Source organism: Grus americana, chromosome 1 (genome assembly GCF_028858705.1).
Source record: "Grus americana isolate bGruAme1 chromosome 1, bGruAme1.mat, whole genome shotgun sequence".
Classification (NCBI taxonomy): Eukaryota; Metazoa; Chordata; class Aves; order Gruiformes; family Gruidae; genus Grus; species Grus americana.
This window is the reverse complement of record NC_072852.1, coordinates 45,013,633-45,026,088: the sequence shown is the minus strand read 5'-3', so window position 1 is coordinate 45,026,088 and position 12,456 is coordinate 45,013,633. Positions and strand designations below refer to the sequence as shown.

Genomic DNA, 12,456 nt, shown 5'->3' with positions numbered 1-12,456 from the left:
ATGGCATGCAATGCTTACAAAGAAAGAGGAATTAAGTCTGACTCCTTATTTTGAAAAGAAGTGACAGAGACAACAAAAAGTAAAACGAGCAAAATTCCAGCAGTAATGATGAGCAGTGTGTGAAAGAAGCAAAGCGAAAAGCTCTCCAGCCAGGTTAAAGGTGGTAGAGCCATCCCCTCTGGCCAGTGTCAGGGAACAAAGGTATGGCAGTGGTGCCAAGGGAGCAGAGAGTGCAGACTGTGGGGAAAGTAGGGTGAGAAGGGGCAGATGTGCAAAACTATGTGTGGGTCATAGTGGAAGTGACAGACAGCACGCAGCGGATAACAAAGGGCAAAGAGAATGGAAGGAGCCAGCAGGTCAGAAAGGAGAACCATTCTAATCACATCTCTGGACTAAACTGTACATCTTTCAGAAGACTGTAAAGCTATTTAAACAAAAGCACTAAGCCACGGCAGACAAACTACAGCAAAGAAGTATGAGGTAACACAGAAGACTTAATCTAGGATGTAAAGGGATGCATATGCCTATGACCACTTCCCAATGCAGTGCATGCTCTGCTTGGTGAAGGAGAATCTGTATCACTGGCCAGCTCCTTCCTAAGCCATGCAAACACCCTCTCGCCATGCATGCACACCTCATGACTCCAGCCAGCCCTACCTACTTCTGTGTCACAGAGAGAACGACTTGAAACGTCCTTAAGCATTGATGACTTCTACAGTAATTGCAATAGCTGAGGAAATCATGTGGAGATCTTCAGGGGGTTGACAAGCAATCAGAAAATTCTGACAGTATTAAAATTACATAATATAAATCTAAAGGTATGTCCTCACCTGAACACTGCTTTTTTGTTATCTCGTCTTAAAGTACATATTGTAGAAAGGGTCCAGAAAGGAACATTAGCATTAAGACAGACATGGAAACTCCCATTGGATATGTGTAGTTTCAAGAGAACTCAAAGTTACTATGACATGGGTATGCAAAAATAGTAAAAGGTGTCAGCTACACAGCCCAATAATCCTCAAAGAGAAATCAAAATAAATGCTTACGCAATGTACAGTTAGCTTCTAGAGATCACTGCCAAAAAAGCCATTATAGAAAAAAGCTTGAAAATATTTAAAAAGGACAAGTCTACTATGCAGATAACACGGTACTATCCAAAGTTCAAGTAGTTGCAGTTCACATTTGGATGTATTAATTTTTATGCTTTGAAGTATGTTGCCACTAATTATTTAAGTTTAGAAAAAAAATCTTGAGTGCATATTTTTACAAAATTATCAGTGATTAGATGTTCAAAATTATCCATAGCTCTCCAACATTTAATGAATTATCACTTGTAATGGCTATTTCTTTACAAATGTTTTTTTCATTAGATGTAAAGAAATTAAGACCAGGCTGTTATAAAGACATTGGAAACCCATATTCAAAGCTTATAAGCTCTGTTGAGCTGTACTGTCACAGTATTCACCAGAAAGAATTTCACAGAAGGACCAAGCCAAGTACCCTGAAACAATAAAGAATTCTTACCTATGCAAAAATGAAGAGCTACTTATAAGTGACAGAACAGACTCCAAAAATTAACCAAAGAACCACAAGAAATTGCTCAAGAGAAGGAAAACATGTAATGTTTCTTTTTGGTCGCATCTGTGAGGTAGAAAAAGTGTTTCCACCTGAGTTGTTATTGAATCTGTGAGGTTGCTCGTGGGTCAGGCAGTCAAGGCACCCACCAAAGCAGTAGGTAACGTAACAACCCTTGTTGTTGCCTTGCTTGGCAACAGACTTTTATTCACTCATGAGAAAAGCCATGTGGTTCTTGCTAGACAGAGGTTGTTGGGTCACAAGTCACTTTCCTGAGTCAAATTCTGCTCTAAGATCAATGTTTCAGGCACCAGCAATGGGAAGGATTGCCTCCCATATATATCAACAAAGGGCAAATTATTGCTAAGTAAAACAAATAATTTTAAGTGTCCCACACTTTGCCCAGGGAAGATTCATATATGGAGCAAAGAATAGAATTTGCAAAACTTTTAATAGTGAACCCCACACAAGTGCTACTGAGGTACCCAGAATTGCAAATTGAATTCTCTTAATAACTTCATTTGTCTGAGGAGATTAATCTGCTTAGAGTCTAAGTGATAATACTTTTCTCAAATAGTAGCTGAACTTTCTTTGTGGTTTTTTTTTCTTTTTTTAACAGATGACTGGAGGCAGGAGATCAAAGGATAAACATTTCTCCAGCTGTGGATATACTGGCTTTTATCAGCATGGTCATCACAACTAGATTCACAGTGAGCAACTTTCCCACAATGGCAGACATAATTACATTTTTACTTTTTTATACACACACATCCCCAAACCTTTACAAAGAATCACTGCACAGCCCTATTCCTAGTCTGGTCAACTTCAATATTTTTTTATAGCTTTGCACTGTATGAAGTTACATGATATGGAATGAAAGAAATCAAACACATCATTTCATTCTTGATATTGAAAAGAAGCACCTCTCCAAGGGTCTTATGGAAGAGTAAGTCAGGTGAAGAACTGCTTGGCAAATATTACCAAGACGATAGCAGTTCATGTCTGTCCACCTGAAGTCATTTATTGTTGAAGCATTCGGAGATGGATCAGGAGTGCCTAATCTCAATGTAAACAAATTCCACATATAGAAGTCATGAAAATACATCTACTGATTTTGGTGGTAGATTCACTGTGAATATCTAGGCAGTAAAATCTATGGAAAGGGAATGGAAAAGTATGACATTTTTTATTTCAGGAGATAATACTAGGTAAAACTCCCAGGCTTAGGGAAACCAGGCTAAGGTGCTTACAGGGTATATCTAAACAGATATTTAGGCAAGAAAACTCCTTAAACCAATTAAGTTTATAATAAAAAAAAAGAAGTATGTACTCACATGCTTTTCTGGATCTGACTGAGATGATTTAGAAATCTATATGTAATATCAAAAGTGTACCAGTGATTCAAAAGATTAAATCTCAATGAAGATGAAGAAGGATTTAGAGGTTTTTGAAAATTCTACCCTTTGCTTTTTACTTTTTACCACATAATGCCATATGTCAATAAGAATATCAATAGAAGAAACTACATTTTAGTACAATTTTGGTTGGAAATTATTTAAAGTGGATTTAAAAACCACTACTGTAAACAAACACCTGGCTGATGTATTTTGTTATATGGCAACAGTAATTAGCAAAGTCCTTCAGAAAACACTATATGGACCTACCATAAACTCAAACAATTTACAATAAATTGGAATTCAAAACACTAGAAGGCATTCATAAAGCTTTTACCGTAATTTCATAAGTTGTTCCAGGGTTGAGACTGGTAAGAAGAACTTCCAAACTATCTGGCTTTGTTGTGACCTGTGTATAAGCTGTTTGCATCCATGGGCAGACCTCTTTATATTTAACAATATAGGAGACAATTCTCCCATTTGGATGCAGTGGTGTATTCCATGACAGCAGAATCCCAGCAGAGCCCACTCTTTCACCTGCAAGGAACACAGGGGGTCCAGGATCTAAAAAAAAAAAAAAAAAAAAGGTAGTTGTTTTATATATACAGACACACACACACACACACACATAAAAAACCAATTTTTAATTAAGTTTCCAGATAATGGAGACACCTTCACAGCTTCTGTAAAGAAATTAAATCATCTGCCAACATAAACCAGTATAACTACTGAAAGCTAATGATGTACTGTTGAATAAAAAGCTTTTTTTTCTGGCTAGAGTCCTGTTACAAAAATTATTAAAGGAATTTTGGAACACCAGGAACAATCTTCTATAAGAATGTAAAAAATGTAATGCTCAAGACCTTCATGGACAAAACAGAGTTTAATGCCAATTTAATATTTGAGATATTCTATTATGTGTAATTTCAGTTCCTTTTCCTAAAACCATTCAAAACCAAATGCACTCCCTTACAAAATATGTCTGATATGGCTACATTTTTTTGAAATCTCTCCAAAGTCTACCACTATACATATAAATTGGGGTATGGATATTACTACATGACACAATAGCAAAATTTTTGAAAGTTTATAAATTGTTCTCCTTTGTGCTTTTTTCTTTTTTTTTTTTCTTTTTTTTTTTTTTTTAAATAGCCAAGCTAATGGATGAATAGAACTACAACTCACATCCAGGGCTGCTTCTTAAAATTATCTGATAGAGAAACTCTCATGCTTTCATAGGATACCTCAGATTCAAGTGTATTTTTTTATGATTAAAGAAGATGAAAAATTCTAATGACTGTTCAAAACTCATTATCATTTCTCAGATACTACTGTGCATATAATAAATACAAAAAAGCATAGTTAAAAAAATCAACAAAATTTCATCAATCATTATTAACTCACTTGTCACATTTGTTGTCACTGTTCTACTTGCAGGTGAACTGTAGAGTGAAGAAGAAACTGTAGAAACTGTAACATTGTATGTTGTTCCAGGAATAGCATTAGAAATATCAGCCTGAAATAGGACATAGATTTATTTAAGTCTTTTACCAAGAACCATGGAAATGAAAAAAATCAAACAAACAACAAACCCAAAAGTTTAAGTATTGCATTACTGAAAGTGATCCGTTAATGAGCTTTTAGAAATACAACAGTATTTACAACAGTAAAAATAATAGTTTACATCTGTTAGCTACAGTACAGTATTTTGCCATCTTATTTAACTACTCTCCATAAGATTTGTACAACATTCAGTAATAAAGAACAACAAAATTAACTACTAATTTTATCACAGAATCACCTGTCAGTGCATCGATAGAGGTTTTTCTGTATCATCATCATTATCAAAGTAAATATGAAGCATTATAAAATTCTTTGTTTAAAGAATAAACACAAAAGCAACTTGAAAAGCTTACAAGTTTCTCACCCTTAAGCTAGCTCATCTTTTGAAATAAACATAATTAACAACTTTTTAGCAAGCATGTATATAAATACCTGTATCTTTGCAGTTCCAATAAAAAGCAAAAGCAAAACAACCAGAACAACCATTATTTCTGTTAATATTATTATATTTTCCAGACAGCGGAATCAAAAAGTGCTCCTATTTCTTTTTGATGGCTTAGCAGTGAAATGTTGCCTGCATTAATGATTTAAGCACAGATCTTCCTGGCAAGTACACAATTAATGAGTCTGTATTACTCAATAGCTCTGCCCTTCCTTTGTTAAACTATTCATGAACCCTTAGATGACTGGCTGTATCCTTCTAGCAGACTTAAATTCACTACGTGTTGTTAAGTAACAAACTCTGGATGTTGAAATTTGTTCTCACCAATTTTTCACTAATACTTTCATATTCATATTTGCATTAAATAGCTAATGAGGCAAGCTTGAATTCCTCATCAGCACAGTGCATAAGGAAAAGCTGGCCATGCAAGTCCTGTAATAAAAGCACATACTTGATACTCCCTAAGTCCAAGATCTAGGATAACAACAGAACCATGATCAGGAGCAAGATCCACGTGAAATCTGTCTACATGTCCATATGGTAGTCTCCAATACAGTGAAAAAGAATATGATGAAACATTGAAGAATTTAAGCCCTTCTGGCTTTGCAGGTTCTGAAAGAGAATTGGGGAATAAAAAACATTAACTTAAATAGCCCCCTTTACAAACATATTAGAAGGTACAGCTGAACATAGAAGCATCCAGCAACAGTTTACTTGCTGCATGAAGGATAATTGCTGATTAGCCTGGATATAGCAGTACATTATGCTACAGCTGCTATACTACCTCTGACACTTGGTTGATAACCTCCCAGCTATGCAGTGCGGACATCCCCATTCGCGGAGAGCAAGCTCAAGTGTCTCTGCTCAGAGTGCCGCTAACAAAGAATCTCTGCACAGTGCTGGTTTTAGCGCTGTCCTCAACCTTAAAGCTAGCACTGCTACTGTCATAACTAGGGCTATTGTTAAAATCCAACATACAGCTGTTGCTTGTGCTTTTGCTAGCCACAGGGTAGTTAACTCTTATACTTTTCCTATATTTAGAATCCCTGTAATTCCATGAATTCTAGTGAGTTAAGTCCACTAAATTTGTATGGTTTACTCCTTTTATTAAAGCCAAGTTTTCACCTATCCCTGTCAAACCATTTCACTTTCTTCTGCCCTTAACTGCACTTTTAAATCTGTATCATCCACTCAAAGCCTAAAAATGAACCAGATTTTAGCTTCAATAGCTCATTAAAACATTATCTACCTTTAATATTGTATAATTTATCCATGTGTGCAATCCACAGTCATGTGCATCTGTCTCCTTTCTACTTTGGGAAGATGCACAGCTAACAACTGTCCCTATGTTTATCTCCCAGAGCAAGCCCAGTCAGTGATGCTATTCATCACATTTGAGATTGGCCACTACCCTTGCACTCAGTCCTCTGTCTGCCTTACTAACATGGTTCTTCAGAACTCAGACTAAATCTTCTTGTACTGTTTATACATTAATATCATACTGTGCTGCCTGAATATCATATTATTGTATCCTGAAAGAGCTCCACTCCTTTCTTATTTACTGTAAATCTGCTGTGATTATATATCTTTCATGAACTCTTTACATTGACTATCCAAATTTGCAGAATCATTTCAAACAGATTACTCCAGTTTTGCTATCAGTCTATCTGAAATACTAATATATCCAAATATTACCTTCGGATTTTATGTTCAGTCTATATTTGTCTTATACGTAAGATTTTTAACTTGTTGCTTTATTTTAATACTAACAGAACAAAAAAAATATATATGTGCTGGTGTGCAAGTGCAACTGAGAGCGTAATTTCTTCCTTTTAGTATACTTTTATAAATTTTAAGTCCTATTGCTATCATCAGTACTATTATTTCCATGGATCTCAACTTCCTTTAAAGCTGGATTTTATGCTTACAGAGGTTTTTTTATACAGACCCATGATTAATCTCTGAGTGTACAGTTATCACAATACTTAATGTCATCTCTTTACCTCAGCTTAATTACTTATGACGCAGCAGTAGAGTGTAAAAATGTCCTCATGGAAAGAGAAATTTAGTCCCATGAAGCTAATGCTCTTCTTACTATTATCCCATGACTGAGAATCACCCTTCCCAATGATGCTGAAAAAAAGCCTCAGTTCTACCCTTCTGCAGATTTAACCACATCATCAGGGAATGCATATGTGTGTGGTTCACTCGAGCCTCATTGCACCTGCTTTTCTACAGTCCTCTCTGTTTCATGCACATGCACGCACATTTCTTGCCAGCAGTGGTGGGCATATTTGTATAAAGTATATAGCCAGTATATTTGTGTAAAACATAGTCAGAACACTTTGCTGTAAATTTCACAATTCCACCTACAAAAATGCTACCTAAAATTGGCAATATATATTCTGAATGAGTGGACTGAAAATTAGTTGAGGTTGAGTAGATACATTAGTGAATATGGAGTGCAAAATACATGTTATTTTTTCAAAAAATTAACCATTATAAACCAGCAGGCTTAACATCGCAATGTAATCTAATACATTTAAGTAAAAAGAAGCACAATTAGGTCAACCAAACTGACTTAAATCTTCCCTGCATTGGAAAAAAATACTAATTGTAATTAAAGCTTTATAGCATTGCAGTCCTAGTTTAAACTTTAAAAGACATATAAGATTTTTTCTTATTAAATTTACCCTCAAGACATTACCTCAAAACAAATGTAAGGATTTTCACCCCTATGTCACTTTATTTTAAAGGCTCTCTTTGACCTCTTGCTTCAGTCCCCTTGACTAAGGCAGGAGCACCAACAGTTTGTCAAGCACTGATCCCAAAAGCAGACATAGAAATGTCATGACATTTGGTCAAAGTAGTCAATCAATGACAACTTCCAACACTTCTCAGGTCTCTCTCATACCACCATGTCACTGCCACAATAAACCCTATAAAAAGTAGTATAAGGAAGTAATACAAGAAATTGGTTGAGGTAGTTCTAGTGCATCTTTCTGCTCTTTAAATTTCATCTGTATTTTCCATTATTACATTACAGTAAACTGCAGACACATGTCGAGACTGAGATTTTAACTTACTAAGTTTTAATCACAAATCTAAGAAGAAATAGTCCTTGAATGGAGTAGTTTACAATCTAAAGCCTTAAATCTACAAACATTTGTTAACTTGTTTAACTTCACTCACTGCAAAACCCTACTGAAATCAGATAAGGTAAAAAGCTCATGCATAACTCTTTGCAGGATAAGACCCGAAAAATAATGAAAATACTAAAAATGGTCAAAAGAAACACAGCACAGCTAAAGAAATTATGTTTCTGGTAGCATATCACCAGATGCAGTTTGAATAGGGTATAAGTAATGTATGCCCACAACCACAGAAAACTATTACATGCAAGATCTCTTGAAATTTCAATGTTATTCTACAAAGTGAGATGTACAAAGCTAAATGTGCACTGTTATTGACAGCTACCATTGACTGGCAAGGAGAGAAAGCAAGAAACCATACAGACCTGTTACAATTTCAATGAAAGCAGAAGCTCCTTCAATATTTCCTCTTAGTCTTTGCAGTGTGAAATTATAAATGCTCCCAGCAGTCAGGTCTGTAACACTGAAGTCAGTCAGTGCTCCTGGAATCCTGAACTTGTTTATAAAGGTGTTGTTTGATAAAGAAGCTTTATAAGAAGTGAAGTTACTCTTGGTTGGATTCCACATTAAAGTTGCAGAGGAAGTATTTACCATTTTTAATGCCAGACCGCATATCCCTGCTGGTTCTACAGTAAAAATTATTCAGATTAATAAAGAAAAAAATAATGCATAGTTCTTAAAATATAAGAAAAGTACCATTTAAAAAATAAATGGGTTTTATTTAAATGATTTGAGGGTTCACAGCATCATGAAATACTCATACAAATTTTAGAAGTATGTTTGTATGGATACATAATAAACAGTGTCATTATGTTGCACAGGGTAAAATCTGGGGATGTACCTCCTGTGTGCACTATGTGATTTATGGAAGAAAATTCCAGACTTGTCAGATCTTCTATAAGAACACTAATATTGCTCACTGGTGAAACAGAATGAGAATGGAACACTTCGTAAACAGAATTAGAGATTTTATTCAGTTAAAAGTTTTCTAAAATACATCATAGAATCATAGAATCGTAAAATGGTTAGGGTTGGAAGGGACCTTAAAGATCATCTAGTTCCAACCCCCCTGCCATGGGCAGGGACACCCTCCACTAGACCACATCGCCCAAAGCCTCATCCAACCTGGTCTTAAACACTTCCAGGGATGGGGCATCCACAACCTCTCTGGGCAACCTGTTCCAGTACCTCACCACTCTAACAGTAAAGAATTTTTTTCTAACATCAAATCTAAATCTGCCCTCTTTGAGTTTAAACCCATTACCCCTTGTCCTGTCACTACACTAGGTCATTTAATTTTAGAAAACTGTTCATCTGTTCAGTTAGGGATACAGTAAATTGCATAGTCTCAGTCATTATCCCTTTTTTCCCTTTTTAAATATTCCTTTTGGTTATATTAAGATTCCTGAAATCACAGATATTATTTACAAATATATCTGTTAATCTGTGCAGCACAGCTGCAGTTAGAAAATTTTTTTTCATTCCTCCTGAAAAATGAATCTTCCAGATTATTGACTTATTTTGCTTGAAGCTTTCTGAAAAATACTAATTAGCATAATACCATTAAAGGCTGGATTATTCAGCATGAAAAAAACCCTAAAGGGTTGCCATTAAAACAATAATCACCCCATAATCTAGCCATATACTGGACTCATCCACAATACTCTTGAAAATATTTGCATGAGGATGAAAAGTACCTTCAGGAACATGATGATCATTATTCTGCTGCACTTTTCATTGACAAGAATCTGCAGGACTAGATCCCGGGTTTTTTCAGAGATTCAGTCATCTTTGAATAACTAAGTGCAGAGCCTCCTTGACTACCAACTGGGTTAAGGAGTTATAGTCCAAACAAACCACAGAAAATCCATCAAAGAAGGATAAGGTCTATGACATGCATGTGTATAAATCTGGGAGCTGATTTATTTTCTGACTACACTTAGCTGCTCTTTATCTGCTTTGCCAGTCCAGAATACAATATAGATCTATTCCTTCAAATTTCTGCCACAAAAAAACTCTTCTCTTTTTACACTGTATCACAGGAACATTGGAAAATCCATGTTTGCTCAGAGACAGGAAATGAGTGCAAGATACAGGTGAATTTTCTGGAAGGACAATTCCTCTTACTCTTTCAAGCATTCTGTGGCCTTGTACAGGAGCAATCCTCCAATCTTAGACCATGGGCTTGCAAGAATTTAAGAGATGCCGAAACAATTGTAAACAAGATGCAAGGTAATTCCTAAAGTATAGGATACTATTCTGGTAAAATCTTATTCTGCTAGAGCTGGAAGAATTTTGTGAGTCCACCTTTTTTCAAATGGGTATCTGCAGCTATGTCTTCATACTCAGTGAGTTACTTACAAGACTCCTGTTTAAACAACTATCATATGAGGAAGCAGAACTTGCCCCCCCAAAGTTAAAGTTTCTTTTTGAACTGTGTGACCCTTTTGAGTTACTTCCATACAATGATTTAAATGTCTCTGAACATCGACTGTTTTTCTAAAAGAAAAAAAAAAAAGACAAGTTATAATGTATTTCCTTACTTGTGATGACTTTTTTCTCCACAGCCACAGAGGAATCCAAGCCTTTAACTGTCCTTAACTGAAAAAAGTACTCTGTCCCAGGGGCCAGATTTTTCACTACAGCTCTGCTGTCATAAACAGTTCTGGTAAGCAGCTTTTCATTATTCATCAGATAACATGAAAGCTATGGAACAAAAATAATTTCTGATATCAGACTATTTCACTTCATAAAAGCAATGTTCAGAGATTTCAACTACCTGTTTATATAAAGAAAATTTCAATATTTTCCACATTTTAAAGGAAAAAAAAATCAAGAATATGGCTTAAGTTTTATATTATGTTCCACAAGGTTGATACACTACTTACTCTAAGATTCCTTAATAGCTCAGTGGTGAAAGCAGTGACTATAATCTTTAAAAGTATTTGGAGGAAGCAAACTTAAGTCGTGGTTTACAGGTGACATGTTTTTGCTCTTGGAGGAAGGATAATAAAGTGTACTCTGACTGCTCAGTCACACAGCTGTACTGACCAGCTGTACAATTAACTACAAGATAGAAAGAATGAGAATAGCCAAGGGGTAGAAGAGCAGTCTAAGGATTAATCAACAGGATGAGATAGATAATTTTTTTTTATTCTAAAGTGGAGACACTTTTGAAATCTCTGTATCTTTCTTGTAATAAAAAGCCCCCAAAATAAACAAAATCAAACAAAACTAACCAACCAAAAAACACCCATGCACTGTTCAGACCTGAGATTCTGGAGTCCCAAGGAATCAGCCACTCAACTCTGCTCACTGGTATACCTTGAAAACTCACTTGTTTAGAGCCCCTGCCGAAAATAAAAGTGCTGGAGATACCAAGTAATTGAAATTTGGGCACTTAACTCCTAGAGGCTGTGAGGATTCCTTCTGACCTCCGAGACAACTCTAAGGTGAGAAAAAAAATTCCTGTGACAGTCCTTTCTGTGGACACAGAAAAATGTTACTGCAGACTGTTTCATATCTGCACTAGTGAAAGGCAAGATGCACACTGCATCTGCCCTGCAGAGGAGGGCTCTAGACAGACCTCTCCAGCATGCACACATGGGTTTCTCAGGTGTGGCAGGTAGTATTAAGAGATCAAGAAGGTTTGCAACTGCCTACATTAGTGTGTCCTGTCCTGCCACCCGTTACTTCCTCCAACAGACAAGGGATATTCTACACATGGCAGTGACCTGAAAGTGCTTGAGTTCAGTTGCTATTCATTTGGGGAGGAACGATCCAATTCCCCTCTGTATATTTTACCAGCACAGTACCTGTTAATACACACTAAATCTTGGAGACTGTCATCACCTTAGTAGAATTACAGCACTGCAAAATGCTAGAAGAAAAGCTATAGATTAAAGATTTACATCTAGTACAAACAAGTTAGGAAAGTACCTTTTGTGCACTCTTTGCTCTACAAGCTACAATATATTGCATAGAAAGTTGGTGAGCTGGGATAATTAATTTTAAATGATTAGTAAAATGATCCCTTTTATGCAGGTGCACCTTACTAAGCAACCAGTCTACTGAAGCCTTTCTCATTAAAGATTTAAAGATAAGCTCATTTATTCAGACAAAGCACTGTCTAATGTGGCTGCTCGCTCTATGAGATGCCGAACAATAATACTGTTCCATAAAGATCAATATTACAGATGACAATTACTTTCCACAGGATGGTAAAAATAACCTGACCCCCACAAAAGTATATCTGAACTGGTTCAAAATATGAATGAGATAATTGAACTTGATTTTCAAATTTGTAAAAATGCTCCAGGCTACATCAAGC

The 12,456-nt window shown here is 35.8% G+C and overlaps 1 protein-coding gene across 10 annotated transcripts in view; it reads right to left on the bottom strand.

Moving 5' to 3' along the window:
• Nucleotides 1–12,456, bottom strand: part of PTPRQ (protein tyrosine phosphatase receptor type Q) — a 141,977-nt gene that overhangs the window by 106,573 nt on the left and 22,948 nt on the right. For 9 of the 10 annotated variants that reach the window (XM_054832907.1, XM_054832917.1, XM_054832924.1 and 6 more), the window contains 5 exons: nt 10,670–10,832; nt 8,492–8,752; nt 5,426–5,586; nt 4,374–4,485; nt 3,307–3,533 (listed from right to left, as the gene is read on the bottom strand). In XM_054832907.1, coding sequence (XP_054688882.1) covers nt 3,307–3,533; nt 4,374–4,485; nt 5,426–5,586; nt 8,492–8,752; nt 10,670–10,832 — 924 coding nt within the window. Of the gene's footprint in view, nt 1–3,306; nt 3,534–4,373; nt 4,486–5,425; nt 5,587–8,491; nt 8,753–9,823; nt 9,947–10,669; nt 10,833–12,456 lie in introns of those variants that run through there. The other variant, XM_054832991.1, reaches the window with a different exon arrangement.